The sequence below is a fragment of the Rhineura floridana genome, chromosome 3 (assembly GCF_030035675.1).
Source record: "Rhineura floridana isolate rRhiFlo1 chromosome 3, rRhiFlo1.hap2, whole genome shotgun sequence".
Lineage (NCBI taxonomy): Eukaryota > Metazoa > Chordata > Lepidosauria > Squamata > Rhineuridae > Rhineura > Rhineura floridana.
Window position 1 is genome coordinate 99,166,334 of NC_084482.1, and position 18,965 is coordinate 99,185,298.

The window sequence follows — 18,965 nt, forward strand, 5'->3', positions numbered from 1 at the left end:
TACCTCTTCCCCCCACCTTCCTTCCTACCCCTCCTCTCCCCTCCCCCAAGTCAGTTTCACTTATCCTAAAGCACGATTGCACAGGCGTAAAATCCCACTAAACTCTATAAGCATGTAAATGATCAAACCTACCCTCCCCCTTATCCCCTCCCTCTTGCCCGTCCCTTCCCGTTCCTTCCTCCTCCCCTTTTCTCCTCTTCCCCATTCTTCTCCACCCCGTGCTCAGTTTCACCCACCCTAACTATGATGGCAAGGGTATAAATCCCATTGAACTCAATGAACATGCAAATTATCTGACCTCCTTCTCCCCCACCCCCTTCCACTCTCCCTCTCTCCTTCCCCTTATTATTATTATTATTATTAACTGATTTATATCCCACTCTTCCTCCCAGCAGGAGCTTCCTCCTCCCCTGCCCACTCCAGCCCACCCTCAGTCCCCCCGTGGTCAGTTTCATTTATCCTAAGCATGATTGCAGAGGAGTAAATCCCACTGAACTCAATAAGCATGCAAATGATCAAACCTCCCCTCCTTCCCCCTCCTGCCTGTTCTCCTCCCCCTCCTTCCCTCTGTCCTTCCTCCCCCCCTCCTTGCTCCTCCCCCCCATGGTATGTTTCACCTATCCTAAGCATGACTACAGGAGAGTAAATCCCATTGAACTCAATAAGCACGCAAATAAACCATCCATTCTCAGCAAACTTGCACAGGATCCCATTTCTTACCTTTCAGATTCAAAAGCAGAGAAATTCACTAATAGGCAAAAAAAAACAAAAAAACAAAAAAAAACCCTATGGTTTAAGACCATACCTACAGCCAACAGATATTTCTATCATACTTTAAAAAGCAGGGAAATTGGGCAGCTATGGGGAATGCACCAGGGGAGTAGGAGACCTGACCACCGCTGAGATATTGTACTACCCTACAAATTTGTAAAAATACAAACACAATTTGGGTTGGTCTTTCATAGTCCAATCCACTTCCCATTTAGCAACCTCTGAGCATATGATGAGTAGTGGCAACACCTGCAACAGGACTGCAAAAATGAAAGAAACATAATGTTCTAGGTTAGAATTTCTGTAGAAACAGTAGTAACACAAGAAAGAAGCAAAGTAAGAAGAACACCAAAAACATAAAAAAATGTAAATCTCCATCTTTGGAGATGCAATCCTGATTGCAGGTGTTACCACCACTTGCCATATGCTCAAAGGCATGTTACCAAATTCTTCCAAGCTATACAGAAAGTGGATTGTACTGTGAAAGACAAAGCCAAATGGTGGTTGCATTTTTACAAATGTGTAGGGCCATACAATATCTCAGAGAGGTCAGCTGCTCCCCTGGTGCATTCACTATAGTTGCCCAATTTCCCTACTTTTTAAAGTTTGATAGAAATATCTGTTAGCTATAGGTACATTCTTAAACTGCAAGGGTCATTTGCCTATTAGTGAAGAAGTTCTGTAGTCTGCAGTAAAGTAAAATTTTTATGAGGGCCAACAAAAAAGTCTAAAAAATATGACAAGCTTTTGAACTCTTTGTCAAGCAAGATGTTATACAAAGCAGGGGGGATAGCAGATGAGAGGGGCAAAGTAAAACATTAGGCAACTTAAAAACTATGAACTCAATTTATAACACATTTGCTAAAACGCTGACCCACCACCAATTTGCAATGAGCATGCTGTAATGGCAAATTAAAATGGTAATTGACCCATTTTGCTCATCACACCAAAAGGTGACATAGCTACAGGTATCTTTGCTTAGAGCTATGCCAATTTTATAACTATTACTGGACAAAATGCTGGAGTTTCCTGTCTTCTGTCTAATGGGTAAAATACTGATAACAAATACTGTAGATATCAGCTGGTGTCATATTAATTTTACAGAGCATCCCAGAAAAAATGGATTTGCCTTCCTTAATAATGTATTCAGAACAGATGAACACACGGTGGCAGCATTCTCATTGTTTATCTCCTGATAAGGGATGCAAATGTGCAGCCATGGAACATCCAGTGACAGAAGCAGGATGGAAAACTCCAGGTTATTGTTTGGAACATGGATGGCACATTAGGAACATGTATTTGGGCTTGCATAGAAAGCACATGGTTGTCTTTGTCCAACATCTTAAAGGACAAAGTATATGCTACATGCAAATACATGCTTTCTTCTTAACTTAAACAGTCTGTGGGGAATCTCTCTGGAGTTCCAGATGCATTATTTGTACTTGTAAATGTGCATCTGAAACCCTGCAGGGAAAAGCAGTTGGGAGAGGCAAATTTAAGCAGAAAAACTCCAGTGTAGTAAGTGTTGAGTACACACTTCCTTTCACCCAATTGCTCAAGATCAAAGCCTCTCAAGGCAGCTTTTCATTTAAAACAAAAACAGCCTTCCATATAACCTGCCTAGAATCGATGTCAGCCCTCAAAACAGTGTTATACTGCTTCAATTATAACACAGATTGTGAAAGCCTTGTAGCAATCGTTTCCCATAATCCCTTTTCTTTTATCTTCATGCTGGCACTACTCATTTCCTTTTCCTGTGTTACACACAGAGAGAGTGAGAGAGACAGAGTCCTTTTACATAAGGGAAAATTGATCTGAAAGTACCAACATAAACAGGAGTAGAATTGCTGAGCAACATTTGCTATAATTGGCATATTTTTATAAAGCTAACAAAACTATCTTAAAACTGGTTTCTCTAATGAAAATGAAAGTGTAAATGACACTGATGCTTATAACTCTTTACTATCATGGTGTCCTGAATAGGCATCAGGTTGTGTAACAACAAGCACAGATTCAATCCCACCAACAGTTTAGAAATGATGTTCCAAAAGCCAGGATGTACAAGTTAATATTTGGACTGAGCTGCAGAAGTACAAACAGAAGTTTGCTCTACTGTTGCTAAAGTGATATATCAAGGACAAAGCTGTGCAGCCTTTCTGTGTAGCTTTTTAAAAAAAGAAAAATCTAGAAATAATTAATATTACAGAGCCTGAACGCAGCATTTCATTACAGCAAATTATCCCAGCTATTAGCCCTTTGTGCATGAGGCTACTGACTATTTTGCCTGGCCCAAAATGAAGCCTTTTGGTTTATATGCAACACCAAGGCATGTCTATGGTACTCCAGCTGCTATTACTGCACCACTGCAAGAAATCAAACACAAATCTGGGAAAGCACCACTAGCAGGGAAAGAGAGAGGAGAAAAAGCATCATGCCCAATGCTTTTCAGAATAATCTTCCTCGGGGCACATTTTGAGCAGCAATTCTCACCAAGTGCATAAAATACTGGATTAACTCCTGTTGCTAGAAAGAGTTATTGCACCAGTGCTGAGGTTTGTGCTAGAGTATTGATTTGGCAGCAGATGTACTCTTGTGGTAGAATCCATCCACCTATGAACAATCGCACTACATAACAGTTCATAAAAATCCAACTCAGCCAAGAAACTTGGGAGATGTGCACACAGGATACGATTATCAGGGATACGGAAATCATCCTGGGTGCTGTTCTACTTCTAGACTAGGACTGGATTACTTGTTCATTTTGAGTATAGACATCCACTAGCGTCCACTGTACTTTCTCTGAACTATGTTAACAGTTTCATGATGACACGTATCCAGTCTCTCATTCGCTTATGTTGCTAATATTGTGAATTATAATGTAACATTAAGATGCTTTGGGCCCAAATAGTGGGCCAGTGCTTTAAAAAAAATTAAACAGAGCTTAGTGTTTAAAGCTTTAGACTTACGAATTTTAGTAATATTTTAAAAAACCATCTCCTAATTTAGATTTCTATTTTATTGCATTTACAACATTTTGGCATTCCTATAAAAATATTTGGTTGCTGACCAGATCTCTTGGATGAATCCGATTTTCTGGAATAATTTTCCAGACCCATTTTAGTCAGGATTTAGGCCTAGTTTTAGAACCAAATATGCAAACCTGTTGGTTCTCCTGGACTACTCTGTGGCTTTCATTGACCATAGCAAGATTGGGGAACCTGTGGACCTCCACTTCAACTCCCATGAGTCCCAGCCAGGATGGCTAATGGTCAGGGATGATGGGAGTTGTAGTCCAGCAATATTTGAGAACCACAGGTTCCCCATCCATGGCTGATGGTATATTTCTGGGACAGCTGTCTGAGATGAGGGCTGTACTTCGCAGTGGTTCTACTTCTGCTAGAACAGTCAGTCCCAGAAGGTGGTGCTGGGAGATTTGCATTCAACCTTGTTGTTGAACTGCATTATTGGTTTCCCTGAGACTGCCCACCTGTTAAAGTTGGCCTATTCAGGTGGGAAGAGATAGTCACCATGCAGGACTGAATCAGCTGTTAGGAAGGGGGTTCAATCCTGCTTTCTGCATGAAAGCAGCAGCATCTCTACCTACCCCACACTTGATGTCATAAATGTCATGTCAATTATATGACAGCCTGCGTGGGACAGGTGGGAATGGTTTTGGGAGAACAACCTAGTGGACCAATTAAGGAGGCATGTTGGACCAAATCTGGCCTACAGGCTGCAGGTTTCCCACAACTGGTGTAAATCATGTTTCCCCAGGTAGGCTGTTGATCATCTGTGGCCCTATGTGGATGGAGGTAATCTAGTATCAGCTATCTTTACTTTGATAACCTCTTATCTAGATTACTGCAATGTGCTATATATGGGGCTGCCCTTGAAGATTGTCTGGAAACTTCTACTGGTTCAGAATTCAGCAGCAAGGTTACTAATGGGGACCAGGCATTCCGAATGTATTTTCCGGTCATTGCTCACATGCACTGGCTGCTAGTATGTGTCTGATGTAAGGTGCTGGTATTAACCTAAAAACTGGGTGCCTTGGGATCCCAGAAAATAAAGGAACACCTCTTCTCATATGCAGGGCTGTAGGGTCGGAGTTGTGGAGTCAGAAGCAATTTTGGGTGGAGTCGGAAGCATTTTTGAGTGGAGTCTGAGTCAGTAGAAATGTACTGACTCAGACTTCAAAATAAAATTAATATTTTAATATTAATATTATTTTATTAATATTAATACATTAATATACATTTGCCATTTATGAAGGAGTCGGAGTCAGAGTAGGAGAGGAGAAAAATAGAGGAGTCGGAGTCGGAAAGGAGAAAAATAGAGGAGTCGGAGTCGAAAGTTTGACATACCGACTCCACAGCCCTGCTCATATGAGTGTACCTGTACCTTTAGGTCATCTGTAAAAGTTCTCCCCAAGAGGGTGGCAACAAGAAAGATGGTCTTTTCAGTGATGGTCCTTGCCTATGCAACACTCTCCCACTTGGCACTGTCTGTGATATCTTTTCAGTGCCAGGTGAAGGCATTTCTATTTTTCCCAAGCTTTTGAAGTTCATTTTAGCATTTTATTGGTATGAACAATGGCAAATTTAGAGTTAACATCTTTTTCTTGCTGACAGTTTAAAGTTATTTACTGGGGTTATTTTGCATGGGGAAGATTTTTACATATAGCTTTGTGGGTTACTAATTTTATTTATAGAGTTTTAATTGTATTTCCTATTTTGTATGTTGTAAGTCGCCTAGAGACTTTTGGCTTAGGTGACAGATAAATTTAATTATTATTAACAATATCTGATTTCTCTACATAGATTTAGGTGGGAAAGTAGCACGTCAGTCAACCCTTATGTGGTCATAGGTGATAAATACAGAAATAAGTTACAAGATGTAGACATGTAAAATAATTTTGTAAGACCTTTCCTTAAATGTCATTTTCCCAAGGATGGAAGGGCCCAGACAAATCACCTGTCAGAAAATAAGATGTGGAACAATTTTCTCTTTACTTTTTATGTGAGTTTGAATGCCCTGTGTGTGTGTGTGTGTGCGCACACGCGCGTGCCCAGATATTTATACAAGCACATAAAGAGGATTATACAGCCATAAGAGTGGCTGTATACCGTATCCAGCACTGATTTTTTGCATTCCACCATGTTAAATTGAAAATACCCCCCACGCCATCCTGCTGCTCCCCATAAGCTCTTTTCAAAACAGAATCTTACAAAACTTATAGTCTTGAACTCAAGAATGCTTGCTTAACAACCCTCTACGTTTTTATGGTGATACACAAAACACAAAGAGAATCATCAGTTTAAAATCTAAAACTACAGTAAAATAATCCAGACCCCGTTGGACTTTTTTCTGTCAGTGGTCTCATAATTTGTTGAAATTAATTAACAATCAGCTATGTTCACAAAATACCTGTACTCCTATTATTGACCTTGCCCCATACTCTGACCTTCATCTTCTGCAGTAAAGCTTAAAAAAAAGCATGGCTGATTTTTAATTAATTTAAGAAAATTAACATTGGAGCTAATGATTAGCGCAGACATGCTCAATAAAAACTAACTGTTAGGTCTAAAAACCTAACAGCTGTTTGGCTTAGCTAATCAGGAGACTCCTGTTCTCCTGACAGGGCTCCAATGGCCAGAGTAGTTTAACAGTCAGCCCCTCTTCCCAGAGAATTCTGGAACTGGAGCTCTGTGAGGGGAATAACCATCTCCCAAACAATTTTCAGCACCCTTCACAACCTACACTTCCCAGGATTCTCTGACGGAAGCCATGACTGTTTAAAGTAGAATAAATGTCTGGTGTTGATGTGGTGAGGGTCAGCTTTGTTTTAAATTTGGGTGGGAGACCACATGTGTCTGCTGTAGAATAAAAAGGTGGAGAAAACCCTGAAAAATAACGATACTGTTTACAATGTTTTCCTTTTGGAAAGGAAAGAGCTTTCCCTCTGACCAGTGACCACCCACCCAATCTTCTATGCTCCCTACCCCTACCCTCTCTCCCCTTCACCTTCTTCTCTACCTGTACACTTCCTCCCCTCCTCCTCACCTCCATCAGTTTTACATTTCTTAAGCATGACTGCACAGGACTAAATCCCACTGAACTCAATAAGCATGCAAATGATCAAACTGCCCCCCTCCTCTCTCCTATCCTTCCTCCTCCCTCTCACTCACTCCCCCTCTCGTCTCTGCCCTCTCTTATCCCCTCCCCCCTCCCCTCCGCACTCCAGCTCTCCTTCCTTCCCTCTCTTATCCTCTGCCTCTGTGGTTAGTTTCAACTTTCCTAAGCATGGTTGCATGGGAGTAAATCTCACTGAACTCAGCAAGCATACAAATAATCAAAATATTCTCAACAAACTTGCATAGAATCTGATTTCTTAGTTCCTGAATTATAAAGCAGAGAAATTCACTAATAGACAAAAAAACCCTTGTGGTTGTACCTATAGCCCACAGATCTTTCTATTAAACTTTGAAGAGCAAGGAAATTGGGCAGCTATAGTGAATGCACCAGGGGAGCAGGAGACCTGACCTCCTCTCCGAGATAGTGTATTGCCCTACAAATTTGTCAAAATGCAAACACAATTTGGGTGGGTCTTTCACAGTCCAATCCACTTCCTGTGTAGCTTGGAAGAATTTGGTAACATATGGTGAATTGTGGCAATGGGTTTTTTGCCTATTAGTGAATAAAATATGTACCGTATATTCCGGCGTATAAGACAACTTTTTAACCCTGGAAAATCTTCTCCAAAGTTGGGGGTCGTCTTATACGCCAGGTGTCGTCTTATTAGGGTTGCCATATTGCCCGGATAGCCGGGTTTTACCCGGATTCTAAGCATGCCACCCGGCGCCCGGCTAGCCCCTTAGGTGGCCCGGATTCTCAGCTTTCATTTAAAAAAAAAATTAAGTTTCTAGGTGGTGCGGTTCTCGAGATATATATAAAAACGTCAGGCACCCCCCCCCGGTTAAATCTTTTTTTAAACTACTGTATAGAACTTCGTAGCTTTAACCCCGCCCGTTCAGGATTTCAGCCAATCAGTGAAGTGTTTGTTTGGTGGCAGTGTCTGCAAAACCTCATTGCGAGGCCAGAAAATGGTGGTTTCCCCTCCTGTTTATCTGAAAATCTCATAAATTGGGTAGGTATATACATTTCAGTTTTTCCCCCTGTTGTGTGTAGGAGTCAGATCCTGGGCAGTGTTTTGAAAACCTTCCCAATAGTTGCTTTTGGGGGTAAAAACAGTGCTAATCCCATATGTCCAGAGTAAATCCTATTGAATTCAGTAGGAATTACTTTTGAGTAGACATGATTATGAATGTGCTGAAAATCAATGGGACTTTGGAGTGAATGTAAAAAAGAATTGTGTTTGTGTTCTCTTTCTGCCCCCCCCCCCAGTCCTATTTTAAAGCAAGTAGGCAGGGCTTACTTAGGTATTGCAGTTTTTATTCTGTAGGAAACTAATACTGATTTTTAAAAAACTAATACTGATTTTTCTTCAATGACCAATCGGTTTGACAATAAACTATTATATGGGCTGTATGTATTATACATCTGCAGTGTGTGCGTGTGTGTATGGAGTCTTTCCAACACCCCTGTGAGGTAGGGTTGGAAACCAAGGCAGCTCACAACAAGAAATAAAGCCATTTAAAACCCAATAACCATAAAAACAAGTATAAACAGTTGCAAAACAGTGTAAAGTGGCATGATTCGGAATTTTGGGTTGTGTGAATGAAGTTGCTTATCACTTGAGGTTGCATTTCTGTCCCTGTTTGAGTAAGCCCCATTGAATACACTGGGACTTGCTTCTGAATAAATAAATTTAGGATTGCACTATAAATATCTTTACAGTTTGTGTAAATAATAAATATATTTGATAGTTATGCTTATATAAATATTTCTTCATTTATCATATTTTTGGTTTTTGGTTAGGAATCCTGACTGGTTATGAGATGCTTAGTTTTTTGCCTTATAGGAATCTTGTTGTGGTTGGTATGGTATTACATTTAGGAAAGTGTTACTGCCTTCTGTATTTTTTTTTCCTATTTGCATTTCACTTATCTTTAACCTCACTCCGTTACAGCCATAGAAGCAACAGCAGCATATGCAAGATAATTAACTCCCATTAGTGACAAGAACAAGAATTTATAATTATTATTTCAATTAAAACAAGAGGCTTATCAATACTTTGAAGAGGACCAGATATTTATTTTCTTTCTGAGCCCAGGACTGGGTCTTTCATGATGCCCGGTGTGTGTGTGTGGGGGGGGGGAGCAGGAGAGTAGTCGATAAGACAGACATCCTGGCATTGATAATCGAATTAGCAAGGTATGTGTGGGGTTGTTGTACACTTCCAGGCTCAGTTTCATTTTGAGTATGGAGGTGGAACCTGTGTAGATGTGGTTATCAAAGGGAGAAGAAATTTTGAGTTAAGCAAAGCTCTGCTTTTATAAAACCTAAGAAACATACAGTACTTTGAATGTCTGAGTGCCTGCACCAGTGGAATACTGGAGGAACTTGTAAAACTTGCTGCAACAGTATTTAGAACTGAGCATGTGGTGTGAAAGACTCCTTTTCCTAACATTTTGGCTTGTTTTTCTCTGACTGTGTATTTTTATTGTTTTTACTATATTTGTAAGCTGTGCTGAGCTCTGTTTTTAACAGCAAAAGGGCAGGATATAAATTCTCTTAATCAATCAATAAATACTCCATAGTGTTGGAAACTAGAGTCTAGGCATTTAATGTTGCTTTTAAAAAAAAGATTTCTCACATCTTTCCCCAGTTTTTGGTGGTAATTCCTAGGCACAAAAACAAAACAACTGGACAATCCAAATATTAATATTTATAAGTTTATAAGTGACAGTTTTCCTGCTAAGTACCTGCATGTCATAAGCAGGGGTAGTCTTATACGGCGAGTATATCCCAAACTCTATATTTTAACTGGAAAAGTTGGGGGTCGTCTTATACGCCCAGTCGTCTTATACGCCGGAATATACGGTATATTTATGTAGGAGGCAGCTGCCAGGAAAGTGCATGTATTTTTTACTGCGGTATGCCTACGAGAGTCCAGAAAGTAAAGGGATATCACTATGAGCATGTTTGAAGTCTGCTGCTGTATTGCCTCGTTTTGAATCAGAATAACAGAGCTGGGATTCTCTAACGCTAAACATTATTCTGCTTCCTCAAAAATGCATGGCAGACCCCCCACACTCACAAAACCCCAGGATAGTCAGCTGACTGCACGCACTTTACCTGTCTGAGAGCTGTCCTGATATAAAAGATCCAAGCAGCACGCCCACAAAGAACAAAGATGTAGTTAAGGGGGTTTTCCAGTCATCATCGCAAACCAGATTCCACTGCAAGAAAAACACAACAAAGTAAGTTCTACATTAAGGTACAAACTTAACTTAAACTGGTTACTAACTATACTGCTTGGCAGAAACTAAGCAGGAAAGAAATCTTAGGATAGTGAAGAGGGCTCAATGAAAATATCAACTCAGTGTGCTGCTGCCATGTGAAAGACAGATTTCACGGTAGGGATTATTAGTAAAGGAACTGAAAATAAAAGTGTCAATGTCATAACTACCTTTATAGAAATCTATGGTGTGGCCAGGGGGAAGACTGTGTACATTTCTCTTCAACTTTTTTTTAAAAATGGCATTGTAGAGCTGGAAATGATCCAACCAAAACTCATCAGGGAGGTAGACCAAAGGCTAAAGCATTTGGGGCTTTTTCGTTTAGGAAAATAACGTATGTTTTTGTTGTTAAATGCCTTCAAGACAATTTTTACTTATGGCAACCCTATGAATCAGCAACCTCCAATAGCATCTGTTATAAACCACCCTGTTCAGATCTTGTAAGTTCAGGTATGTGGCTTCCTTTATGGAATCAATCCATCTTTTCTTTGGTCTTCCCTCTTTTTCTACTCCCTTCTCTTTTTCCCAGCATTATTGTCTTTTCTAGTGAATTGTGTCTTCTCATTATGTGTCCAAAGTATGATAACCTCAGTTTCATCATTTTAGCTTATAGTGATAGTTCTGGTTTAATTTATTCTAACACCCAATTATTTGTCTTTTTCTCAGTCCATGGTATCCACAAAGCTCTCTTCCAACACCACATTTCAAATGAGTTGATTTTTCTCTTATCTGCTTTTTTCACTGTCCAACTTTCACATCCATACATAGAGATTAGGAATACCATGGTCTGAATGATCCTGACTTTAGTGTTCAGTGATACATCTTGGCATTTGAGGACCTTTTCTAGTTCTCTCATAGCTGCCCTCCCCAGTCCTAGTCTTCTTCTAATTTCTTGACTATTGTCTCCATTTTGGTTAATGACTGTGCCAAGGTATTGATAATTCTTGACAAGTTCAATATCCTCATTGTCAACTTTAAAGTTAGATAAATCTTCTGTTGTCATAACTTTATAGTCCTGCTTTTGTGCTTTCCTCTTTAACGTTAATCAGCATTCATTTCAAATCATGACTGGATTCTACTAGTAGTATGGTATCATCTGAATATCTTAAATTATTGATATTTCTCCCTCCAGTTTTCACACCTCCTTCATCTTGGTCCAATCCTGCTTTCCACATGGCATGTTGTGCATATAGATTAAACAAATAGGGTGATAAAATACACCCCATCTCACACCCTTTCCAATGGGGAACCAATCAGTTTCTCCATATTCTGTCCTTACAGTAGCCTCTTGTCCAGAGTATAGGTTGCGCATCAGGACAATCAGATGCTGTGGCACCCCCATTTCTTTTAAAATCATTCCACAGTTTTTCATGATCTACACAATCAAAGCCTTTGCTGTAATCTATAAAGCACAGAGTGATTTTCTTCTGAAATTCCTTGATCCGTTCCATTATCCAACTTTTGTTTGTTATATGATCTCTGGTACCTCTTCCCTTTCTAAATCCAGCTTAGACATCTGGGATTTCTCGCTCCATATATGGTAAGAGCCTTTGTTGTAGAATCTTGAGCATTACTTTACTTGCATAGGATATTAATCGTTCGGTAATTACTGCGTTCCCTGGGATCCCCTTTCTTTGGAATTGGGATGTATATTGAACACTTCCAGTCTGTGGGCCATTGTTTAGTTTTCCATATTTCTTGACAAATTTTTGTCAAAATTTGGACAGATTCAGTCTCAGTAGCTTGTAGCAACTCTATTGGTATGCCATCTGTTCCTGGTGATTTGTTTCTTCCAAGTATTTTAAGAGCAGCTTTTACCTCACATTCTAAAATTTCTGGTTCTTCATCATACGGTTCCTCCATGAATGAATTTGTCATCCTTGCATCTATTTTATAGAGTTCTTCAGTGTATTGCTTCCGTCTTCCTTTTTTCATCTCAGTCAGTCAGTGTGTTCCCCTATTGATTATTCAACATCCTTACTCTTCGTTTAAATTTCCCTTTAAGTTCTCTAATCTTTTGGAATAGGGCTCTTGTTCTACCTTTTGAGTTGTCCTTTTCTATTTCTATACAATAACTATAGTAATAGTTTTCTTTCTCCCTACGACTAGTCACTGTATTATTGCATTGTGTTCTGACTGTGTTTCTATCTGCTTTTGCTTTCGCTTTCCTTCTCTCTTTTAACCATTTTAAGAGTTCCGTCAGTCATCCATTGAGGTCTTTCTCTCTTTTTAACTAGAGGTATTGTCTTTTTGCATTCTTCCCTGTTAATGTCTCTGACTTCATTCCAAAGTTCTTCTGGTTCTCTGTCAACTAAGTTGAAAGCCTCAAAACTGTTCCTTATTTGATATATATATATTATTCTGGGATGTAATTTAAATTGTATTTTGGCATTATGATTGCTTTGTTTTTCTTCTTTAGCTTTACTCTGATTTTCGATATGACCAGTTCATGATCTGTACCGCAGTCTGCTCCTGGTCTTGTTTTTGCCGAAAGTATGGAACTTCTCCATCCTCTGCTACCAATTATATAATTAATTTGATTCCTATATTGACCATTTGGTGATGTCCACGTGTACAGTCGTCTTTTTGGTTGCTCAAAAAATGTGTTGGCAAGAAACAAATTATTGGCTTCATAGAATTCAAGAAGTCTTTCTCCTGCTTCATTTCTGTCTCCTAAGCCCCATTTTCCAACAATTCCTAGTTCTTCCCTGTTCCCTACTTTTGCATTCCAGTCCCCCATGATTATCAGCACATCTTGTTTTGGTGTGTGATCAATTTCTTCCCGTACTTCTGCGTAAAATCTCTCTAATTCCTTTTCTTTTGTGTTTGCCGTTGGAGCATAGACTTGGATGATGGTTATGTTAATAGTTTTCCTGTTTAATCTCATTGATATCACTCGCTCAGACCTTGTGTTATAGTTCCTAATTGCTTTTGCTACATCACTTCTCACTATTGAAGCAACCCCATTTCTTCTTAATTTCTTATTTCCTGCATAAAATATTTTGAAGTTGCCTGACTGAAAACGTCCCATTCCTGTCCATTTTAATTCACTCACACCAACTATTGTAATGTTGATATGTTCCATTTCTTGCTTGACAATTTCTAACTTTCCCTGGTTCATGCTTCTCACATTCCATGTTCCCATTGTGTACGTCCTACAACTCCGGACTCTCCTTTTGCATCTGTGCACATCAGCCTCTGGGCTTCCATTTTGGCTTTGACCCAGTGCTGTCATTAGTCACAGCACTACTCATACTTGTCCATTGTTCTTCCCCAGTAGCTAGCTGAGTGCCATCTGACCTGGGGGTCGTGTTGCACTTTGGATACTCTGTTCATAGGGTTTTCATGGGTAGAGGTATTCAGAGGTGGTTTACCATTGCCTTCCTCTGAGTCTGGATGCATCTTGGTCTGGTGTAGAGATGTGAAGGCCCGGAAAAAACCCAGGGGGGAAACAGTTTCCCCCCTCCCCCATTTTTTCCCAAAGCCTTTTTTGTTTTTTTCCCCGAAAAATTGGAAAAATTGAAAAAATGAAGAAAAAATGGATTATGGAATGTTCTATTTTTGCATGATGAATAAAACGTTTCATTGAATCTTGGTCTCCCCCCTTTTTCTAAGTTCTTTTTATGGGAATGGATGCTTTATGTCTGCTTGACACTGCGGAGGACTAGCGGAGACAAACAATTTTCTTTGTTATTAATGTTGATGGTTTCTTCTATTTTTAAAAATTGTTTTTTGCTTGCTCCTCATAAAGTGGCAAACTTAAAGAGGTTCCTTGTTGTTGTGGGATTTGCGAGAAGACCTCATCAGCCACAACAGAGTTACAATTAAAGAGGTCATGGTAATGCTCTTTCCAACGCAGTGCAATGGACTCTGTCCTTTAGAAGTTTGGTACCATCTATTGAGCGTAAGGGATTTGTACCATAATTTGTTGGTCCTTAGATGGCCTTTCTGGCATTAAAAAAGCCCCGTGCATCATGAGCATCTGCAAAATGCTGGATTTCTTGAGCTTTCTTTATCCACCAGGCGTTCTTAAGTTCTCTAGTTCTTCTTTGCACCTCAGCCTTTGTACTGGCATAGATTTTTTTTCTTAGCAGCACAGTTAATGTCTTTTTGCCATACAGTAGGGCCCTGCTTTACAGAGCTTCGCTTTACAGCGCTTCACTAATGCGGCGGCTTTCAATTAGGGAAAGTCCCCGCATTAAGGCGCTTGTTCCGCTTTTACAGCAGTTTTTCCCATCGCACGCAATTTTTGTGTCATTTTCGCTCAACGCGCCCCATTATCATCAATAGGGTTCCGCTTTATGGCAGGGGTCTGGAACGGAACCCGCCGTATAAGCGGGGCCCACCTGTATCTGGAAGGCTTTCCTTTTCTTGTCAATGATATGTTCAATCTCACTATCATTCTCATCAAACCAGTCTTGATGTATCTTAGTTTGGTATCCAATAGTTTGTTCACATACTGCAATAATTGGTTGTCTTCAGTTTAATCCAGTGTTCCTCAACATTTTCAGGGAGTTCCGTCGATAGGTGTTTCTTGAGAGTTGTTTGAAAGCAGGCTCGCTTAATAGGATCTTGAAGGGCGTGGATGTTCATTTTACGCCTTGGTTTTCTTCCTTGGAGCCTACGTTGAGGAGCAGTATTAATGGCCATAGTGGATCGAATTAATCAGTGATCTGTCCAGCAGTCATCGGCACTCGTCATGGCCCTAGTGAGGAGTACATCACGACGATCTCTGGCACGGACAATTATGTAATCCTGGAGATGCCAGTGCTTCGACTGAGGGTGCTTCCATTATGTTTTAAATTTATCTTTCTGGTGAAAGAGTGTGTTTGTAATAACAAGATTATGCTCTGCACATTTAGTAAGAAGTAGAATTCCATTCAGGTTGCTATTGCCAACTCCTTCTTTCCCAATGGTTTCTGGCCATAAATCAAAATCACGCCCAACTCTTGCATTGAAATCACCCAGGAGGATAATTTCATCCTCCTTAGGTATCTCTGATAAGATGGTGTCCAGCTGGGTATAAAAAATTTCCTTGATGTCTTCATCAGCATCTAATGTTGGTGCATAAGCACTTAGCGTAGTTGCCTGCTGGTTTTTGGCGAGTTTTAATCGGAGAGTTGAGAGTCTTTCATTAATACCAGTAAGAACTTCTGACAAGAGCTTCACAAGATCATTTTTAATAGCAAAGCCTACTCCATGTATTTGTCGTTCTTGTTCAGGCAGGCTTTTCCAGAAGAAGGTGTAACCTCCTTTTTCTTCCTTCAGTTGTCCCTCTCCTGCTCTTCGAGTTTCCTGGAGTGCTGCTATGTCAATACTAAAACATCTCAACTCCCTCGCTATGATGGCAGTCCTGCATTCAGGATGTTCACTATCTGTATTGTCCAGCAATGTCCATGTATTCCACGTTCCAAAGTTAATTCGTCTTTTGTGACTGCTAAGTGGTGACCCCACTGGACATGGTGATCCAGTCAGGGAGAGAGATGAGGCAGACTATGTTTAGGGCACCTTTTCTAGTCCCCTCCCCATACAGGGTGAGCAGAGTGGATCCTGAATAGGACTGCTCAGTTGTGGATACAACTGCTGAACTACTCAACAGCCTCAGCCCTTGAGCCAGGATGACTGAGTCTGTATCCACCGTCCATGTGCCAGTCCATGCCTAGGGGCTTCCGGATTTCACAGTCCTGCCTCCGTTGTCATTCGACGATCGCCATGGGACTTTTGGTTTGGTTTGGTTGGAAGACGCCTGTGCGTGAATTTGTTTTATGTGGGGAGACCGGTGCACGACGATCAACACATAATCTTGACAGAAAAAGGCTTTGATCCAATGGCATGGATACCACGACGATTGGAAGTCTTTATCTGCTGCAGCCTTCATCCGCCTTCACAGCCGTTGTAACGTACACATTGTTATCCTACACCTGTTCTGCCGCTGAGGACTTTCTTGGATCATTCTTTGTCTGGTTCCTCTCCATGGGTGGCCCTGCTGGGAGTACATGACTCCTGATGGCGTCACTCACAGGGTTCATTGGAACATTCAAGCCCACTCACCACTGCAAGGTGACGATCCAGCAAGGGGTCAGAAGCTATACACTGATATGAAAAACTAAGCTAAGACGTACAGGCTGATATTCACAGCTTATTTATTTATTTGTTTGTTTATATATTTATTTATTTATTTATTGTATTTATATACCGCTCCATAGCCAAAGCTCTCCGGGCAGTTTACAATAACTAAAAACATTAAAAACAAAACAAACAGATCTTGTTCATTCCTTTTTTTTAAACTTTAAAATCAAGCCGAAGTTCATCACCACATAACAAAGACACAATGAATGTGAAGTTTTGAACCTGAGAAAATTAGTAAATCCAGTGATTAGTCTTGACTAATTTACAGTTCACCAAATTTGAGATTAATAGTATTGTCTCTCTTATAGAACCGCATTTCATATACCACTTAAACAGCAGCTTTAGCAATGGGCAGCCCAATACTATTTATCTGTGGAACAATACTGTAGTCCATTATGGATAACAAGAACAACGATCAAGTTAGCCTCTATACATTCCTTTGCAGAGTTTCCCATGATCATCGCTAGAGTTTCCTATGGCTTTTACAGGATGGAACTAAGTTGGCTCTCTCCCTGTTCCTTTCCTATTATAAATGTAAAAGCAAGCCAAATTGTATCATGTACAGTATACCTGCATGTGGGTCATATGTGGTCACCAAGAGATCGACAATTCTGGCAAGTACTATGTTGGCCCCAGGTCGCAGCCTTCAGCAGCCACAATCTATTTCCAAAACCTAAATGGCTAGTCTGTATTTCCCAAGTTCTAGGCACTTAAAGGCAAATGATTCCAGCCCTCTTGGATGCATACAGTCCACTATGCTACAGAAGTTGACTACCCCTGTACTACACTTCATTGCTATCAAGATGAGGGCTGAAGCTGAAGCACGTACAAAGCTGCAATGCAATTTAAAACTGTGGTAGCTCTTTTGTACAGGGGATTTTTATTTGTGCAGCAATGATGCTATTTAGCATGGAAAAATCTGATAAAAGATTTCCTGGCTTTGTAAATGCTACTTGCATTGTAATACTTTTAATACCACCAGATGGCTGGCAGATTGGGATTGGGATGTAGTGGAGGCTGCAGCATCAGCTAGGAAATGTTTACACAAAATGTTGTATGCATCTTGACACAATTAAAAAATAGCAAAATAGCGCCAGCAGGAAGGGTGGAGTGGGAATCCAGCCCTACTAGTCTCGCATCACTACTCTTGGAGCCTTGATATAAATAAAGTACTAACTCATGGACATTAATTCCTTCAGGATCTACAGATGAAGAGAACTAATCAACTGCCTTTAAAGAGGAAAGAAAAGCACTGAGTTTAGCATCTCCACTAAGAAATGCAGGAAAAAACCAGAAAAAAGTATTTAATTTTTAAAATAACATTCCAAAGCTTCTTTGTGTGTATAGACCCATAACCAATCTAACCAGAACAAGTTGTTGCCTACAGTCTTTAAGGGATGCCTTTGATTATAGAACACTACTAAAGCTATGGTATCAAGAGCTACCACTTACAGTTATATCTATAAGGATTGGCAAATATTTACACACAGAGAGAGATCGATCACTATTGTTATTATTACTTTAAATTGGTGGGTGTGACATACTATGAATATGATACATAAGCCTAAGCAATCCAGTTTGGTTCAGAATAGGAAAAACAGGAAGCCCATCTATTGAGGTATAATTTTATAGCTACTACAAGTTAGTTTCTCTAATACAGGTACCTTATATGCTGCGCTTTATTGTATTTTACTATAATGTGATTTTTAATTTTTTATTGTTTTTAATCACCCTGAAAACCGTATAAATAGCAGAAATAATTAAAAATAAAATAAATATCTCTAAAGACTTTGTCTAAGTAGACAGCATTCTTTTAAACCATGCTGCTCAGTTTCAATTCTTCAAGTTACTGCCTAGACCTGAGCAACTAGTTGCCTCTGTTCTTAGCCTCTTAGAGCCTGTGTACCTATTTGGATAGGTAACTCCTTTATCATATCCTCTCTCCAATTCAAGCAGAATTTCTAACTCCTCCCTTGGCATTGGTGGCAGCCATTATTATACTAGCTATACTCCAGAATGTTAACTGGAGCTCAGCGCAGGGAGCATATTACCCCTGTGCCTTATCGACTCCACTGGCTCCCAATTTGTTTCTGGGCCCAATTCAAAGTGCTGGTTCCGACCTTTACAGCCCTAAACAGCCTTGGACCAATATACCTGAGGGACTGCTTACACCCATATGTACCTGCCCAGGATTTAAGATAATCTGCCTCTGTTCTCCCTTGTGTGCCTGGAATAAAAGATGCTTGACTGACAGGCATGCGAGAGAGAATTTTTTCAGCTGTGGCCCCCAAGCTTTGGAATACCCTACCCAAAGAAGTCCGCTCTGCTCCCTCCCTGTTGGTTTTCCGGAGACTTCTGAGATGTATAGCTCACCCTTTGTCAGATGACCTCAGAGCAGTTAAAAAATGTAAATCTACTGCCTTCAAGTCGATTCCAACTTATGGCGACCCTATGACTAGGGTTTTCATGAGGCTGAGAGGCAGTGACTGGCCCAAGGTCACCCAGTGAGCTTCATGGCTATGTGGGGATTCAAACCCTGGTCTCCTAGGTCGCAGTCCAACACCTTAACCACTACACCACACTGGCTTAGCAACATATAAACCAAAAGCATAAAACACAATTTCAATCCAAAACTTCAAACAA

At 40.2% G+C, this 18,965-nt stretch overlaps 1 protein-coding gene across 2 annotated transcripts in view; it reads right to left on the reverse strand.

The window, feature by feature from the left end:
- Positions 1–18,965, reverse strand: part of LOC133380229 (solute carrier family 22 member 4-like) — a 90,156-nt gene that overhangs the window by 50,503 nt on the left and 20,688 nt on the right. Inside the window, exon 2 of one of the 2 annotated variants that reach the window (XM_061617065.1) lies at positions 10,030–10,133. The exons of the other annotated variant lie outside the window; for it this stretch is intronic. Coding sequence (XP_061473049.1) covers positions 10,030–10,133 — 104 coding nt within the window. The remainder of the gene's footprint in view (positions 1–10,029; positions 10,134–18,965) is intronic. 2 annotated transcript variants of the gene reach the window in all.